This window comes from Eurytemora carolleeae, unplaced genomic scaffold, assembly GCF_000591075.1.
Source record: "Eurytemora carolleeae unplaced genomic scaffold, Eaff_2.0 scaffold65, whole genome shotgun sequence".
NCBI lineage: Eukaryota > Metazoa > Arthropoda > Copepoda > Calanoida > Temoridae > Eurytemora > Eurytemora carolleeae.
This window is the reverse complement of record NW_019396032.1, coordinates 82,030-99,347: the sequence shown is the minus strand read 5'-3', so window position 1 is coordinate 99,347 and position 17,318 is coordinate 82,030. Positions and strand designations below refer to the sequence as shown.

Below are 17,318 nucleotides of genomic sequence, written 5' to 3'. Positions count from 1 at the left end.
TCTTTTATCACTAGTTTGGTGGTCAGTTGTCTTTTATCACTAGTTTGGTGGTCAGTTAACTTTTATCACTATCTTGCCGGTTAATTTTCTTTCGTCATTAGCTTACCGGTCAGTTTTCTTTCCTCATTAGCTTACCAGTCAGTTTTATTTTATCTCTAGTTTGCCGGTCAGTTTTCCTTTACAATCAGCTTGCCGGTCAATTATTTTTACCTTTTTTAAAGACAAGGTTACATCTTCAATCGTTTTCAGTATGATTTGGCAGAAGTATTTTACACTATTCTAAATTGATAAATAATATTATTTTTGTCCAGGTATGGGAGTAGAGCACCTAGTTAGCCTGGAGGGAGGAGCTGGAGGAGCAGGAGGAGAAGCACAAGATAATAGCAGGGACTGGATTCTACCATCAGAAGCATTCGAGCAGAGACAGGTAGGACTAGGAACAGAGACAGGTAGGAATGGGAGCAGAGACAAGTAGGACTAGGAGCAGAGACAGGTAGGACTAGGAGCAGAGACAAGTTGGACATGGAGCAGAGACTGGTTGGACAAGGAGCATAGACAGGTAGGACTAGGAGCAGAGACAGGTAGGACTAGGAGCAGAGACAGGTAGGACTAGGAGCAGAGACAAGTTGGACATGGAGCAGAGACTGGTTGGACAAGGAGCATAGACAGGTTGAACTAGAAGCAGAGATAGGCAGGAGTAGGAGCAGAGACAGGTAGGACTAGGAACAGAGAAAGGTAGAACTAAGAGCAGAGACAGGTAGGACCAGGAGCAGAGACAGGTAGTACTAGGAGCAGAGACAGGTTGGACTAGGAGCAGAGACAGGTTGGACTAGGAGCAGAGACAGGTAGGACTAGGAACAGAGATAGGTAGGACTAGGAGCAGAGACAGGTAGGACCAGGAGCAGTGACAGGTAGTACTAGGGGATTGTGATGGCATACCCCTTGTAGGTCAAGGAGCTGTTGGACGCATCCCTAGCTGTATGATATGATATGATATGATATGGACTAGGAGCAGAGACAGGTTGGACTAGGAGAAGAGACAGGTTGGACTAGGAGAAGAGACATGTTGGACTAGGAGCAGAGACAGGTTGGACTAGGAACAGAGATAGGCAGGAGTAGGAACAGAGACAGGTAGAACTAGGAGCAGAGACAGGTTGGACATGGAGCAGAGACTGGTTGGACAAGGAGCAGAGAAACGTTGGACTAGAAGCAGAGATAGGTAGGACTAGGAGCAGAGACAGGTAGGACCAGGAGCAGAGACAGGTAGTACTAGGAGCAGAGACAGGTTGGACTAGGAGCAGAGACAGGTTGGACTAGGAGAAGAGACAGGTTGGACTAGGAGCAGAGACAGGTTGGACTAGGAACAGAGACAGGTTGGACTAGGAGCAGAGACAGGTTGGACTAGAAACAGAGATAGGCAGGACTAGGAGATCCTAGAAAGAGTGTTGGAGTAAATATTAATATCTCTAGGGTCTTGAAGGAGGGTTGGATTAAATATTAATATCTCTAGGAGATCCTAGAAGGAGGTCGTGAAGAGGATCTAGTGGTAGGTGTTGAAGGAGAGGGTGACCTTGCTCTACAGACAGTTACTGTGGAGGATAAGACAAGCGCTGTGGTAGTGTGGGGGATACATGCTGGAGATACTAGAACTACATGGAACCACCTCCCGGATATATCAGGTAGGGAACTATATCAGGCGACCTGGCCCTCCTGGTTATACCAGGTCGAGGATGACCGGGGCGTAGTCTCAGAGATGGGGAGTTGCGTTTCTCGTTTCAAGTTGATGTTTTTTGCTTTTGTATACAAGTAATATGTATGAAGGGCAGAGGCCAGGGGTTCAAAGAAAAAAGTAGAATTTTGACTTCTTTGCAGAGTATTTTTTGGGTTTGAACCCCTCCCCTTCTCTTCTCCCCCTTTAACTTAATTTTTTAGCCGAAAACCCTGACGCTGATTTCATTAGGTTTTGTAAACACTTGTTTAAGTCTAGAGTAAATATACGTCTTTAGGAGTGTTGTAGCTTTTGGTAAACTTTTATTGTGAATTCTTTTTAAAATTTAGATACTTTGGTTTGGTTTGCGGAAAATGGAGATGTTCAGACTGCTGTCAGCATGTACCTTGTTCTAACAGGTAGGTCTAGAGTGTTCAAACTGTGGTCAGCATGTACCTTGTTCTAACAGGTAGGTCTAGAGTGTTCAGACTAAGGTCAGCATGTACCTTGTTCTAAGAGGTAGTTCTAGCGATAGTGTGGAAACAGCTCACCTTGCTATCCTTCTCTTCGGGGAATATTCTCTGTATGGAAGGAGACCAACGGGTAGCAAACAAATAGATGGTTACATATCCCGGCAGATCTTCATTCTTTCTGTAACAGCAGAGCTTCTGGATGATTGTCCTCTGGGGCGCACAAGACACATTGATAAAATAAGATAAGTACAGAAGTATTGTCTTAAGGCACCCCAGGGGTCAAACATCACGAAGTGATGCTCTGCTGTGGCTGGTCACACCACAGCTGTCAATCATCAGACTCCTGAATATAACAAATATCAGTAGTCTGTGTGTATTGTCGTAGAGTGTTCAGACTGTGGTTAGCATGTACCTTGTTCTAATAGGTAGGTCTAGAATGTTCAGACTGCGGTCAGCATGTACATTGTTCTAACAGGTAGGTCTAGAGTGTTCAGACTGTGGTCAGCATGTACCTTGTTCTAATAGGTAGGTCTAGAGTGTTCAGACTGTGGTCAGCTTGTACCTTGTTCTAACAGGTAGGTCTAGAGTGTATTAAAGGGATGGTAAGGGTAATTTCAAGTGACCCTCCATGCAACGATAGCACTGTCCGATTCACATGTGGAAGATATTGTAGTATTTTTATGATTTAAAGTGTTTAATTCCTAAATTTATTTCATGCTGTAAAAATGTGTGAACCACTTCTGTAGTGAAACCACAATTGAAAATAATTAGGTTTAGAAGTATAAACATTGATAAATAATTCTTACTTGAACAGAAAAAGCTTCTAAGAGTACCTATGTATATCGGACTTTACCACTTTTGCATGGAGGGTCACTTGAAATTACGCTTACAGTCCCTTTAAGGACGATTTAGATATTCTCACTTTTGTGAATTACAGATTTATGAATGAAGGTGGATGTCAAGTTAAAGGTCTATGTTCTAGGTGGTATACGAGGTATTGAAGGTGGATGTCAAGTTAAAGGTCTATGTTATAGGTGGTATACGAGGTAATGAAGGTGGATGTCAAGTTAAAGGTCTATGTTAATGGTGGTATACGAGGTTATGAAGGTGGATGTCAAGTTAAAGGTCTTATGTTATAGGTGGTATACTAGTCAATGAAGGTAGATGTCAAGTTAAAGGTCTATGTTATAGGTGGTATACGAGGTAATGAAGGTGGATTTCAAGTTAAAGGTCTATGTTCTAGCTGGTAATATGAGGTAATGAAGGTAGATGTCAAGTTAAAGGTCTATGTTATAGGTGGAATACGAGGTATTGAAGGTGGAAGTCAAGTTAAAGGTATATGTTACAGGTGGTATACGAGGTATTGAAGGTGGATGTCAAGGTAAAGGTATATGTTACAGGTGGTATACGAGGAAATGAAAGTGGATGTCAAGTTAAAGGTATATGTTATAGGTGGTATACGAGGTAATGATGGTAGATGTCAAGTTAAAGGTCTATGATAATGGTGGTACACGAGGTAATGAAGGTGGATGTCAAGTTTAAGGTATATGTTACCGGTGGTATACGAGGTAATGAAGGTGGATGTCAAGTTAAAGGTCTTTGTTCTAGGTGGTACACGAGGTAATGAAGGTGGATGTCAAGTTAAAGGTCTGGTGGCTGAAACTACCCTGGAGCACTGGTTCTTCTCCTATATAGAACTCCTACAGCGCCTTCAGCTTTTTACTAAAGCTAATGAGGTAGGACTGGATTCTCAACCGATCTAGAGTATACAAACCTAAAGTTGGAAAAATCCTTCTTTGCTTCTTCTATGTCGGTTTTTTTCAAACATTGTACAGTGGTAAACATACAAATATGGAAATGGAAGATGACTGTTAGACACAAGTTTTGATTTTAAATAATCCATTGAACATTATATACAACAATTGTGCAGTGAACACAGGCCCATTTTCACTTTATAAGCTGATTTTAAAACATTTGGTAAAACTATTTGCTTTTAAACAACATTAATTAACATAAGCTTGCTTTAATATCGCCTTCCTAGTACGTACACAGTTTTATGAGTATATATGCATGATCACTAATCAGGCTTAGGATTTAATATTTTAGTAAAGAATAAGTTATGTTAATAAACCAAACTTTGCTCATATATATATATATATATATAAATGCCAGCTATAGCTGGCTAAAAGGCAGGACCTAAAGGGCTGACATTTTTTAAGAAGCCCATGGGTACCACATAGACTAAGAAAGAAAAATAAATTTTTATTCGTTTTTTTCAAAATTATTGCTTTTCAATTCCACGGGAAACGCCGGGCACTACAGCTAGAATTTATTTATTTATCTTTTTAGCGCATTAATGATTATTTTGACATTCAGAACTGGTTTTATACGTTTGTTTTACTAGATGTATAATTTTACATAAAATAACATGTTTTTAAATTATGATATTAAGATTGCATAACATCACCAGAACAGTATACAATTTATTCAACTAGATCTTGAATTATTTCAATCTACATGATTTCATGCGGTTTGGAAGATTTTGAGATTCTTAAGTTTTGAGGATTTTTTTCACATAAAATTATAACAAATTTCTTTTAATGAACGTCGAATAGGAAGGTTTAAGTTGTGATTTTGAAAGTTGATTTTCAAATTAACTCAAAGTTATTGGTAAACCTGTTTGCTTTTTAGTTACATCAAAGACATTAAAGATTGCTTAAATGTCGTCATCCTATTCCACAATATTTTGGGTCTCACTGTAGGTTACTCATGAAGCTTATGCCATATTACTTAACGAGGTATTGGTATACTCTCAAGGGAAGTTTATAAATTGGATGGATTAGAGGACTGTACACTGTTGGTACAAGAACTGGTTTATTGTACTGGACTGGACTGGAACTAACTGGTTTATTGTACTGTACTGTACTAGAGGTAACTGTTTTAGCTGCAGCTTGTTTCGAGGATTTAGCAGCAACTTCATCTGTGAAGATAGAATTTTCAATTATGACAAATTCATCTTCAATTGATTCTCCTCCTAAATACATCATATTATTCAATATCATTTATTGCTACTAAAATATAGAAAAATATAAGTGAAATTTTGAAATTTTGAGTCAATAAATGCTTTTTCTTGAAATTGTGTGGGGGGGGGGGTCAATATTTTACTCTTCCGGGTTTTTATGATAATTCTCAAATCTTTCTTATTAGGGCCTAGGAATTATCTAATGTCATTGTTATAATAAAATTCTGTCTAATTCTTTCATACCTGTACAATTGCATTCCTTGGGACATTGCTCTGTGTGAGGATATCTGAGGCATCTTTTGTTACACTCAAAATCAGTCAGGTTGGTTCCGGGCAATGCACTAATCAAAAACAAAAAGGTTTAAGGACATTTTTACTAACTAAAGAGAAAAAAAATCAAAAATTCTCCTTTAGAACGGTGCTACATCATGTATGCATTTTTTGTAGGCAGGTCACTATCACATTTCTGCTCTTTAGTTGTTTAGGATTTTTGAAAATGCATTTTTTAGAATATCCATTTAAACTTAAATTCAGTGCTTTTGCACTCCTTAAAAAGTTACCATAACAAATAAAAATATTCACAGAATGCTTTTTCTTTTATGTATAAATTATATAGGGCTAACCTGCATGTATCCAGACATTTACATATTGCAGGGGGACAGTTCGAGGGGTAGGCCAAACAGTTCAGTTGACACCAATCCGACATTCTTTGTTTATCACATTCGAACCAAACTAAAGTTTATTTTTGTCTTTCACTTTTTAGCTACAAGTGCCAACACAAACGGGAGAAACATTTAATTGATATATCACAGATACAATGTTGAGAATGTGTTTTTTTATTATTAGTGAAAGCAAACATATTTAAGACTTAATTTAAAAATAGAAATTATTTTCATATAATTATAAAAAAGTGTTAAAAGTTAATTGGTTGAATGGTATATTCCTGTGGTACATCCTGTATGCATCGGTTGAGACGCAAACCTGACTTCTAACTACAAGAGGTCGTCTTCCTCGTCCAGATTTGTCAGACACAAAAATAGCCCTGGACAAATTATCAAAAGTTAAGAAATTTGAAGTTTTTTAATTATTTCCCTAACATTTTTATTTCAGATATGGAAGATTTTTTCTTGGGGGGGGGGCGGTGTTAAATTTTAGTATTTTTGATTTTCCTTGGGTTATCCGTCTCCGGTAGAAATAGTGGAGAACTGACGATACTCACATCTGCACAGTTTCTAAAGGTCTCCTGAGGCCCGCATCCTAAACCTTAAAGGGACTGTTAGTGACCCTTCATGGAAAAATGGCAATGTCCAATTTATTTTCCATATTTTTGATCAGACTAAAGTTTTAAATGTACTGTTGTATATATGGCGTTGATATCTTTGACAGTTGAACCCCCTAGACTAGTGTCGTAACCAAATGGTACAATAGTATCTATATTTTATGGTTATTTTTGACTAAGTCTCAGCCCTGACTTCTACGGGATGATGGTTGATTGCTTGCTTACTTGCTTGCTTGTTTGTTTGTTTTCACGGAGGAGGATTACTTGAATTTATGCTTACAGCTCTTTTATCAAAAACAACATTGTCCCAAAAACAATAAATTGCTTAAAATTATACTTTATACAAAATAGATATTTTAGTTCTGTTACTGTTTTTTGTTAAATCGCGGCAATTTGTTAGTAATTTGATTTGTTTTATTAAGTTTGCAATTTATAGGGGTATAGAAACTGTACCAATCAGATTTTGTCAAAAAGGATCTTACGTAATTATTTCTGGTTGATTGTTTTTTTTGGTTAAATGTTATCAAATTTTCACATTTACAAACACCTAATTATTGGCCTACCTGATGTTCCATTACCACAATTACCCCATGAATTAGCACTTCTCCAAGTCCATTGTAGAACGCAGCTGACAAATAGAGAGGATAAGGGAATAATAATATTTTTAACAAATATTTTAGCTTCTTACCGTGTACAGATTAATCCTTGGGGAAGTTTGCCCCGGAAGTTAAGATTTATTTTCTGTTTTGAAACTTCTATTGGGAAGTTATCAGATCCGTCAGGGCTCAGGATTATATTCTGGTCCAGACAATCCTGAAAAGCAAATCTTTAGTATTCTTTTTTGATGCATTGTTACCTACCAACACTGATCACATGACCTCTATTTTCCCCCTACCATACTACATCTCATTTTGAGTCCATTTTGAGAAATAGCAATTTAACATTTTACAGATTATTAGAAAGCACACATTTAAGTGAGTTTGCGCATTTTTAGTTTTTTGTGATTTTGCCTATTTTAAATGGAACGGTCAAGGTCTGCTCTGAATTATATGATTTCCCAAAATTGTTGCACATTTTTACTACAAAACTCTGGCTTTTGAAAAAATGTTTGAATAACTAAAATTAATACCTGTGTTGCTTCTTCCCTTCCATTAACTGGGCAGAGTTTAAATTGAAATCTTCCTTTATGGTTTGCGGTCAGTTCTACCTCCAGTTCAATCCAGCTTCCTATTTAAACATTGTTCAATAGGGGAAGGCAGAGGGGAAGTCAAAGGCAATGGTAAAGGCTATTGCATGTGCTTTGAGCAAGGCCAAACGCAAAGGAGAAGACCATAGAGAAGGCAATTGAAAAGACAGTGGAAATGGCAATTGACAAGGCAGTGAAAAGGGCTATTATAAGGCAATGGTAAAGTCTATGGCAATTACAACGACAATAACTCCCCAGCAACGGCTGTGGAAAATATCTTAAGACGTTGGCTATGGCAAAGAATGTGGAAAAGACAATGACAATAGTTTCGGCAAAGGTCAATGGTCATGGCAAATGCAAAGGAAAGACTTGCCATGTTAAGTCCAAAGATTAAGGGATATAAGACCAGAATGTCAAAGGCAAAGACATGGATTTACACCTGTTAGATACGTTTTGGCAATAACTCCATTCCCATATAATCCTCCTGTCTCATGAGGTTGAGGATGAGGGACCTCCCATGAATCCCCGCACACCCCACACTGGCCTCCGTTCTCCTGAAGATAAGTTATGAATGGCATGAAATATTCAAAGATATATGTTTTTGTCTTTAAATACAGGGTCGAATTGAATTACGTTGAAGACCCTTTAATAATTTACAATATGTTAATTTTTAAATATCATTTTTTGGCTGTTTCCATGACTCCTTACTCTCAATTATAAATCCAGTTAGCTTTGGGCGCTGACTTTTTAGATATCTGTATTTAAGTTATTTTGTGAGATGGAAACTGAAACTTGTTTAAGGTCTTGTAAATTACAAAAATAAAGCATTCAGGCACAAACTCAGCCCTAATATACACCACCCCCTCCCCATATATCTTGTTTACCTAATATCTGGAAAGGTCTTGTTCATTACAATTATAGCAGTTGGTGCGGTGTTTTAATACGTCACAACAATGTGCATAAATAATCTTTTTTCTTTCATTTATGTACCCGGAGTACTGCACGGTGCTCAGGACACCCCTGGTGTATTTTTAATTACCTGGAATTGTTTTGCAGCACCGCCACAGAACACCTCATTATCATTATAGTTGATAGGGTTCAGATAACCAAATCTCCACATGCAGTTCCTGATCCAAAAATCAGATGTTTTTTTATTATCAATGGGACACAATTTTATGGATAATTTGTTTTAGACTTTATTTTACAATTGATTAGCAAAAAATGGTCTTGAAATCCTCCATTTCAAAAAGTTTTGTGATCTCATTCTTTAAATGAACGCAACGTCGTACATATATTTTGACATAAATTCGATTTTGTTTACAATATCTAGTTTGGATCATAATAAGTGTTAGCAAAAAATTCTGCTAGATTTTTTTCCTAGCTGGAGGTTCCATTAGTCTTCCATGGCCTAGGGTTTGGCTGGCATGCAGGAGTACAATTATAGTACTCAGTAGAAACATCATTATTATATCTAAACATGTTCCTATCAGGAGCTTAACTTCATATGAAACTTGATAATAAACTATCAAGATAAGAGTGTGTAATCGTTAGACCAGATATTGATTTAGTTAGTTTTAACTAAGATGTTACCAAAGCTCAAGTGTAAAAACTTTTTTTAAATATTTAAATTGTGTCTCTAATCTTGAAAGGAATTTGCGTTGAAAGCATTATCATGATTTTAAAGATACAAGATGTTCCATTGAATTTTTCATATACTTTTAAATAATAGATTTTGGTTATGTTAAACTAAAAAGCCTTAATATATTTTTTAGATCTTTTGTGGTAAAGGATTAGAAATAGATAAGGAAGCGGGTGTCATGGATTAAAAAGATTAGGTTAAAGTAGGACGTTTTTAAATTTTGTGTAGACTAGAAATTTAGATAAATACGCTAGACTTTAGACCCATTAACATCAGACATCTTAATTCCAGACACTTTGACACCAGTTACTATAAACTTGAAGCTAGAAACTGTGACACCAGTTACTAAAAACTTGAAGCTAGAAACTGGGACACCAGAAACTTTTATATTAGCCACTTTTGACCAAACATTGTTCATCAACACCATTCAGAGATACAACAGCCATCAGCAGACAATGTCACTTTTGCACCAGACACGTTGCCACAAGACACTTTAGTACCAGACTCTTTGCCACCAGACACTCCTGGCACCAGACACTTTGACACCAGCCACTTTAACAACAGACACTTTGACAGACCTTTGACACCAGACACTTTCACACCAAAAAATTGGACATCAGCCAATTCGATATCATTCAAATGGACACCAGACACGCATAAGACACTCTGACACTTAATCACAAGCTTAATCACAAGAAACTTAATCACAAAACACTTAATCACAAGACACTTAATCACAAGACACTTAATAACAAAACACTTAATCACAAAACACTTAATCACAAGACACTTAATCACAAGACACTTAATCACAAGACACTTAATCACAAGACAATTAATCACAAGACAGTTAATCACAAGACAATTAATCACAAGACACTTAATCACAAGACACTTAATCACAAGACACTTGACACCAGACGTTTTGACATGAGACACTTAATCACAAGACACTTGACACCAGACATTTCAAAACTTTCACATCAAACACTTGAATACAAGAAACTGGTGTGCTAGACACTTTAAAAAGCAGGCATAATTTTTTAAACAAGGTTTATCTCAGTATCTCAACATTTATCTTAAATTGGTTTCATTTTCTATAGATTTATTTCTTTATTTGGCCTCATCTAGTTTACAGGGTGACCCAAGTCAGAAATTAGCTTTAATTCTTTTATTTTTATCAAATAAAAATTCACTAGTTTTCGATAGTAATTTGTTCATATTTGAGATCAATTCCAATCTATAACATCTAGGGTATATGTTTTCTATTTTGGTTTGGTGAAAAATATTTTCCCTGTAAAATATAAAGTTAGGTTAATCCCTAGGGTTAAAGAGAAGCTAAGGAATTTAACCCCTTCAACTGTGACCGGATTAAATAGGATTAATGTCCAGAAAGATTTTGCATAAAATCCCGACTCAGTTTATTTGAAGAGCAATTCTTTTTTTCTCCACTTCAACGCGAGAAATTTTTCCGTAGATACAAGTGCGACCCACTCGTTAAAATTAGAAGAAACACGTTGGAAAAAGAGTAAATTTGGGGGGGGGATTATTTAGCCGATGGCTGTGACAAAAATGGATAATTCAAGCTAAGAAATGAAGTTTTTAAACATACCGCGAAAAAAATGCTTTTAAAATGCATTGGAAGGGAAAGGAGAGGGGTGATTTTAAGAAACTCGTGTCTAAGGATTACAAACATAATATCAACAATGAAATTGTTTGGAAATTGGCTTTTTCTAGTTCGTCTGTACTGAACTAACTAGCTGCATAATTAATTTAATGCATACAACCTAAGTTATCTTACCAATGTTTTTTTTACTAATGTGCTTTTTTTGCAATGCTCAGTCTCTTAAAATTCTGACGACAGTCCCTTTATATACACAAAAATAAACAAACAGTCAATGTACCAAATAAGAGTTTTTGGCCTATTTCTTTCTCTGTTTAAAGACCCCCCCCCCCTTCTCTAAAGAAATCAAAGAAAGTTCCTTTTCTATATTTCTTTATGTACTTGCTTTAACATTTCTGAATTCTAAATGATCTAAGTTTACGGAAGTTTACATTTCTGAATTGTAGATGATCTGAGTTTTTTAAATTCATGAGTTATGTTGATGGTCCACAAAATAATGTGGAATATATAGATGCCCGATTCACAATGGTACCCTTTAAACCTTGAGGTTTTTTTAAAGTTAAATGCGGATTTATACGCCAATGAGAAGAAATGAAATTGCCAGAATTCAACACTGTAAGACGGTAAAACGACGAGCTTTTCCTCTTTTTTATTGCAGGGACTTTGAAATGGGAAATAAAGAAGGATTGAACATTGTGCTGAGTTCTATCTTGTAATATGTATACAGAGAATGCACCGCACCTTATTCTAGAAATTTTTATCTTAAAATGGGAGAATGTTAGATTTTTGTTGTATTTTTAGAGAAAATTAGATATTTTACCATGAAATTCGTTCGACACTTTTTTTTTCTTCTCAAATATTCAAACATTTAATTTTAAGATTTAGATTTTTTTATGTACGTTAAGAACATAAACTGCTAAGATCTTACAAACCCTTGTACTGCCTTTACCAACCTTTTTATTATGTATTTGCACCCCCCCCCCCCTCTAAAGCCAAAACAAAACGGTACATTATTAAACAGGGCGGAAGAATTGGCCTGATGCATGCATATAAAAAAAAACAGAGTTGAATTAAGAATGTTAATTATTTTTTGTCATAGAAAAAATCTCTCTTTCAAGTGAAAAATTATGAAATTGAAATTGAATTCTTGGAAAAATTGCAAACAGACACAAACTGTTTAAAGTGAAACCTAATTATTTTAGTGGAGCAGGGGGGGGGGGGGTCTGTGTTTAGATAAATCGTCTGCGCCGCTTTTGGCATTTTTAACATTATAAAAAAACACCGAAAAGGTATCATTGTTGCATATGTATGTAGATTGTACACTGTACAGTATACCATATGACACCTTAAAGGGACTGTAAAGGGAAAATGAAAGGGGGGTATAAGCTGAAACCTTAGTATCGTTGTCACGTCTCTCCGTCCGTATCACGTGACTAGTACACTGCATTACTCCACTGCCATTGGTGGGAGTTCTGGTTACGTAATACGGACGTATAAATAATATTATCAGTTAAATCTATTAAAAATGCTAAATTAAAATTATAGAATTATAACAGGAGCAAATCTTAGTTCCTCAGGCTTCTCTGGGATATCGTCGTTTTCAGATAGGTTGGGTAATTGTTGAAAATGAATATTTTACAAAATCTTATATATATATATTCGTTTTGGTATAATTTTTGACACAGTTTTATATCAATTTCTCGAGACAGAAACATCAGATAGATGTATATAGATATATATATATATATATGTATATATTTAGTTTATTGTTTATAGTTTCACGTTCATTTAACAGATAGATGCACTTGCTAAGAGGCCTGCCAGAGGCTGGGTTCGATTCTTGGTTTGTTACATTCTAATGTGTTCTTTTTACTCTGGTTTAACTTGAACTACCACATACTGCAGCCCCGGTTCGATTAAAAGATTTAAATTGAATGATAAATTGATAAATTGATACATTGTTAAATTGATCATTCTTGTTTTGGGGTAAAACCACCCCTTAACCAACCTAAACAACCAACGTTGGCAGGGAACAGAAAGGATCCCAAGCACTAGATAAAACTGGTGCATACTAGAGTGTTATGAAAAGTATTCATTAAACAATAATACATCGTTAAATCATAATTTTTTGTTTGCCATTTGTCATGTAAAAAATTCGGCAATAATATAAAATCTTTCTTTCTGATTTTATAATGTGGAATCCCAAACTATAAGAATCCCAAACGAATGTCAACCAATGTTGGGATTGGAAGAATTGGGATTAGGATGAGGATTAGGAAGTTGGAATGGGTTAGATAGGAACCAATTTGGAGAAGATAAAATAGGTTGGGAATTGGAATGGATATCAACTAAAGAGGAAGTTGGGATTGGGATTCAATGAATGTTTAGGATGATAAAAAGGATTGGTAAAGTGGGAGTTAGAGCAATTGGGAAGATTGAGCACTGAATAGATGATTTGGGGACCNTGGGGGTATTAATTACTAATTACATCTTGTGTTCAATTAGCAGAGGTAAATCTTTCTTTTTTCATTTAGGATTCTATTTTCTAAATCTATTTTATAAAAGTCTGTTAGTGATCTATTCTTGTATACTCAAGAAAGAGGTTTTTACTTTGCACAATTGAAATTTGATCAAAAAACTTACATTTCAAGCGATTAAATTAAATAAAAATGAAACTTACCAACCTCGTATTCGAATCAATCAACGTTATATATATTATATATGTTTATACCGGGAGTTACAGAGCTGAATCATTAAAATTAATTTTTGAATAAACATTATTTTCAAAGAAAAGTTTGTCCAGCAATTTGTTTTGGTTTATGCTTATAGGAGATTTGATAGATGCGTGGTACTAGTTATTTTTGCAAATGAATTAGGATTGCAGATTAGCTTGCTGATTAGGTCATTTATCATCATTAATGGGTGGGCTAGATTACATCTAGACAATCTTCTTCAGTCGAAATGTAAAACATGTTTTGTTGGAAACTATTTGCATACCTATTATACAGGGTGTCCCACGAAACATGACAGTTGGTGAATAGTTTTGAATGTAATCTTCCATATGCTGTATTAGATATTACAGACATTTTGCAGGTTATTTCGTTTAACAAATCTTTACTCAAATAAGAAATAAAATTGACAGATAGACAGAAAGACAGAAAGACAGAGAGACAGAGAGACAGAGAGACAGAAAGACAGATAGACAGATAGACAGATAGACAGAGAGACAGAGAGACAGAGAGACAGAGAGACAGAGAGACAGAGAGACAGAGAGACGGATAAACGGATAAACGGATAAACAGATAAACAGATAAACAGATAGATATAAAAGCAGATAAAAAGATAGATAGATAGAAATAAAGCAGATAAAGAGATAGATAGATAGATATAAAGCAGATAAAAAGATGACGAGATAGATATAAAGCAGATAAAAAGATAGATAGATAGATAGATAGATATAAAGCAGATAAAAAGATAGATAGATAGATATAAAGCAGATAAAAAGATGACGAGATAGATATAAAGCAGAAAAAAGATAGACAGATAGATATAAAGCAGATAAAGAGATAGACAGATAGATATAAAGCAGATAAAAAGATAGATAGATAGATATAAAGCAGATAAAAAGATAGACAGATAGATATAAAGCAGATAAAAAGATAGACAGATAGATAGATATAAAGCACATAAAAAGATGACGAGATATGAAGTATTGACAGAAAGATATGTTGGTTGGTTTCATGTGACGTGAAGGAATGAATTTTATAATTCCTTTGACATTTTATCAAAACAATACAAGGGATTACCAATAACCCCTCCTCCTAGGATAAGCTATAAACACTTCTTGACATTTTCTTCTGTTTTAATTCTCCTTGCATCATCCTTGCCCTCTATTTCTGGGATTCATATTATTATTTTTGACCCAAACCTGTCAATCTCAGCATACAGGGTGTCTATAGTTTAGTGCCTGCATAGAATTAAGTTGAATAATGTGAAATCTGATCCGCCCTGTAGTCAAGCCAATATATTCTGTCAATCAAACCAATTGATTAGAATCTACAGATAAACGGACAGAAAACAGATTTCAATATATTTTTATCTTGATTTTCTACATTCTTGACCAATATTTTAATTTATTAATATCTTAAAAAAACACATTTATTATTTCTATTAATTTACTACTTTCCCTCTAAAATATACTAGTTACACTTAATTTGAGAAGAAACATTTTTAAATCATTATTATTATTATACTGTGGAAGCAACAAAAAAGTTTCCCTGTTATGGACAATCGTACAATGAACAGTTTGATTTTATAAACATAATGGAAACTTAGACAAATTAAGAAAAAGCTTGAAAGGTTATTTTATTTGGCAAATGTGGCTTGTTGAGGGAGGGAAGGCAATCTCCCCCGCACAGCTCTCGAACCTTATTTACATATTTGCGGCACTGCCCGCCCGCAGAAAGGTAAAAATGCAGGGCTCCATATAAATCCATTTCTGATCCCAAAGGGGCATGAAAGTAAACTTTATATGTCAAGTTTTTGTGTACGTGCACTACACTTCATAAATATGTACTGCATTTGGGGTTTTCAAAGATGTAAATATTATTATTTGATATACGAGATAAATTATGATATACAGAAAAATAAACACTCCCTTGCAGTAAACACTCTGCAGTATGGAATTTTTCATCAACTTGACATTATATTTCCAATTGTTTACAATAACAAAATGGTTTATTTCTGCCCCTAATATCAATCAATCAACATTTGGGATTGATCAGATGGAATTATATGGACCCCTGTAAAAATGAGGTTTAAAAGCTGAGCTGGGGAGGTTGCCTTCCCTCCCTCGCCTAGTCCAGTGTGTACACGGTACAGTGTACATTGTACTGCAGTGTACACAAGGTTTTGTTCAGGTCAGTTTAACGTGGTATTTATTAGTGCCTGGACAGTTATTTAAAACAAATATTAAATTTACTATATAAACACCTTTTTCTAAAACAATTTTAAAAATTTCTGTCTTCTTTGCCACTACAAATAGAAACTTAAGAAGTAATGTAGTAACTAGTTTTTAATATTTTCAATTCACAATATACCGGTTTTTAAATTTAGAGAATTGATTAGGGAAGTCACTAGATGTTTTCATATATTTTTAACTGGTTTTTAGACTAAATGTGACCCTCTGGTTGTGTTATTGAAAAAGATTTCTAGGTCATTTCTATTTCATTCTTCGTAAGGCAGCCATATTTTAATAAATTTTAGTTAGTGTATCCCAAGGTTATAATGCAAGGAAAGTTAAATGCAGTTGCTTATACTCTGCGTACATATTGAAACTAGTTCTCTCTGGGCGGAATTTATAAACAATAATAGATGCATCAGTGTTCGTTTAGTATCCAAGGAGGTTAAAAGCATTAAATTTTGACAATTTTGATAATTCACATAATAGTTTCCTATGACTACAATATTCATTGATTTTTTATCTAAAAGATGGATCCCATGTCGGGCTTCGACATCCGTCTTGGTTTACATTACCGCCCAGAGACAGTACACTGCAGTACAAAAGATGCGTACACCTCTGAAATAACTATCCTTGCATTATAACCTTGGTTTATCCTAAGGTCTAAACTTTTTTGCTGTGAATTCCGGGATCAAGTGCCGTTATCTTGTGCAGTTCTATGGATATAATTCCTCTTGGATATCATGGGTCGTAGCTCCTCGTACCCTGCGGGGATGACGAAACTTGAGGGGTCAACCACTTATCCCTGAAAAAGCTGACACAGTGGATATCGAGATCAAGCGTTGTCGATCAGCACCCACTGGGCCTAAAGGGCCTGGAAATCATAGACTCTACTGATCTACACCTCTGGATCTTAATGTTTTGGGGTTTTGTCTGAAAAATTATTATTGTTTAAATATCAAGGTTATATTCGTTGTAGTCTGTGAAAACAATAAAACCATAATGATTTTGTTTAGATATTGAGGCTATGCCCGTTATCTTCTGTGAACACGATGAACCACGAGTCCACAACGGTCAACTCCTGCTGTGGCTCTTGTGGTAGAAACCTTGTAAGGTAAGATTCGAATGTTATACGGGTTATTCAACTACAGAACATCAAAGTTATTTTCGATCGCTCTTTAATCACAAAATGTTCAAGAAAGTTTAACGACCTTGAAATGAACATTCTAGATCGTGTAACTTTTTGTTGATAAATACGTTTTTGTCTTCTGGTGTCCTCTGCAATATGTATTTCAATATGCCTAATTTCGGAATTATTTTTGGCGTACCAGTCTAATTTCTTTACATGAAAGGTCTCCACACGTTAAGTTTTAACAAAGACAACACAATATTTGAAGGGACATTTCTAATACATACAGAGTGTCCCA

The 17,318-nt window shown here is 35.3% G+C and overlaps 2 protein-coding genes across 2 annotated transcripts in view; one reads left to right on the top strand and one right to left on the bottom strand.

Moving 5' to 3' along the window:
- Window positions 1–17,318, top strand: part of LOC111697073 (GATOR complex protein WDR24) — a 31,034-nt gene that overhangs the window by 11,151 nt on the left and 2,565 nt on the right. Inside the window, exons 15-19 of the mRNA XM_023466951.1 lie at window positions 312–427; window positions 1,511–1,679; window positions 2,059–2,127; window positions 3,790–3,917; window positions 16,908–17,005. Of these exons, the coding sequence (XP_023322719.1) occupies window positions 312–427; window positions 1,511–1,679; window positions 2,059–2,127; window positions 3,790–3,917; window positions 16,908–17,005 (580 nt within the window). The remainder of the gene's footprint in view (window positions 1–311; window positions 428–1,510; window positions 1,680–2,058; window positions 2,128–3,789; window positions 3,918–16,907; window positions 17,006–17,318) is intronic.
- LOC111697106 (uncharacterized) lies at window positions 4,372–9,203 on the bottom strand. Its single transcript, XM_023466998.1, has 11 exons — window positions 9,046–9,203; window positions 8,708–8,795; window positions 8,108–8,222; window positions 7,612–7,709; window positions 7,171–7,295; window positions 7,046–7,110; window positions 6,373–6,466; window positions 6,147–6,245; window positions 5,827–5,910; window positions 5,447–5,544; window positions 4,372–5,215 (listed from the first exon to the last, which is right to left on the bottom strand). Exons 1-11 carry the CDS (start codon window positions 9,129–9,131, stop codon window positions 4,968–4,970), a joined length of 1,200 nt encoding a protein of 399 aa, XP_023322766.1. The 5' UTR covers window positions 9,132–9,203; the 3' UTR covers window positions 4,372–4,967.

Excerpts from the sequence above, each read along its gene's own strand:
- LOC111697106 (XM_023466998.1), bottom strand. The coding sequence starts at position 9,131 with ATGATGTTTCTACTGAGTACTATAATTGTACTCCTGCATGCCAGCCAA. Across the intron at positions 7,710-8,107 it reads TGCCAAAACGTATCTAACAG|GAAGCTGGATTGAACTGGAG; the intron begins GTGTAAATCCAT and ends ATGTTTAAATAG. Across the intron at positions 7,111-7,170 it reads CAAGGATTAATCTGTACACG|CTGCGTTCTACAATGGACTT; the intron begins GTAAGAAGCTAA and ends TCTATTTGTCAG.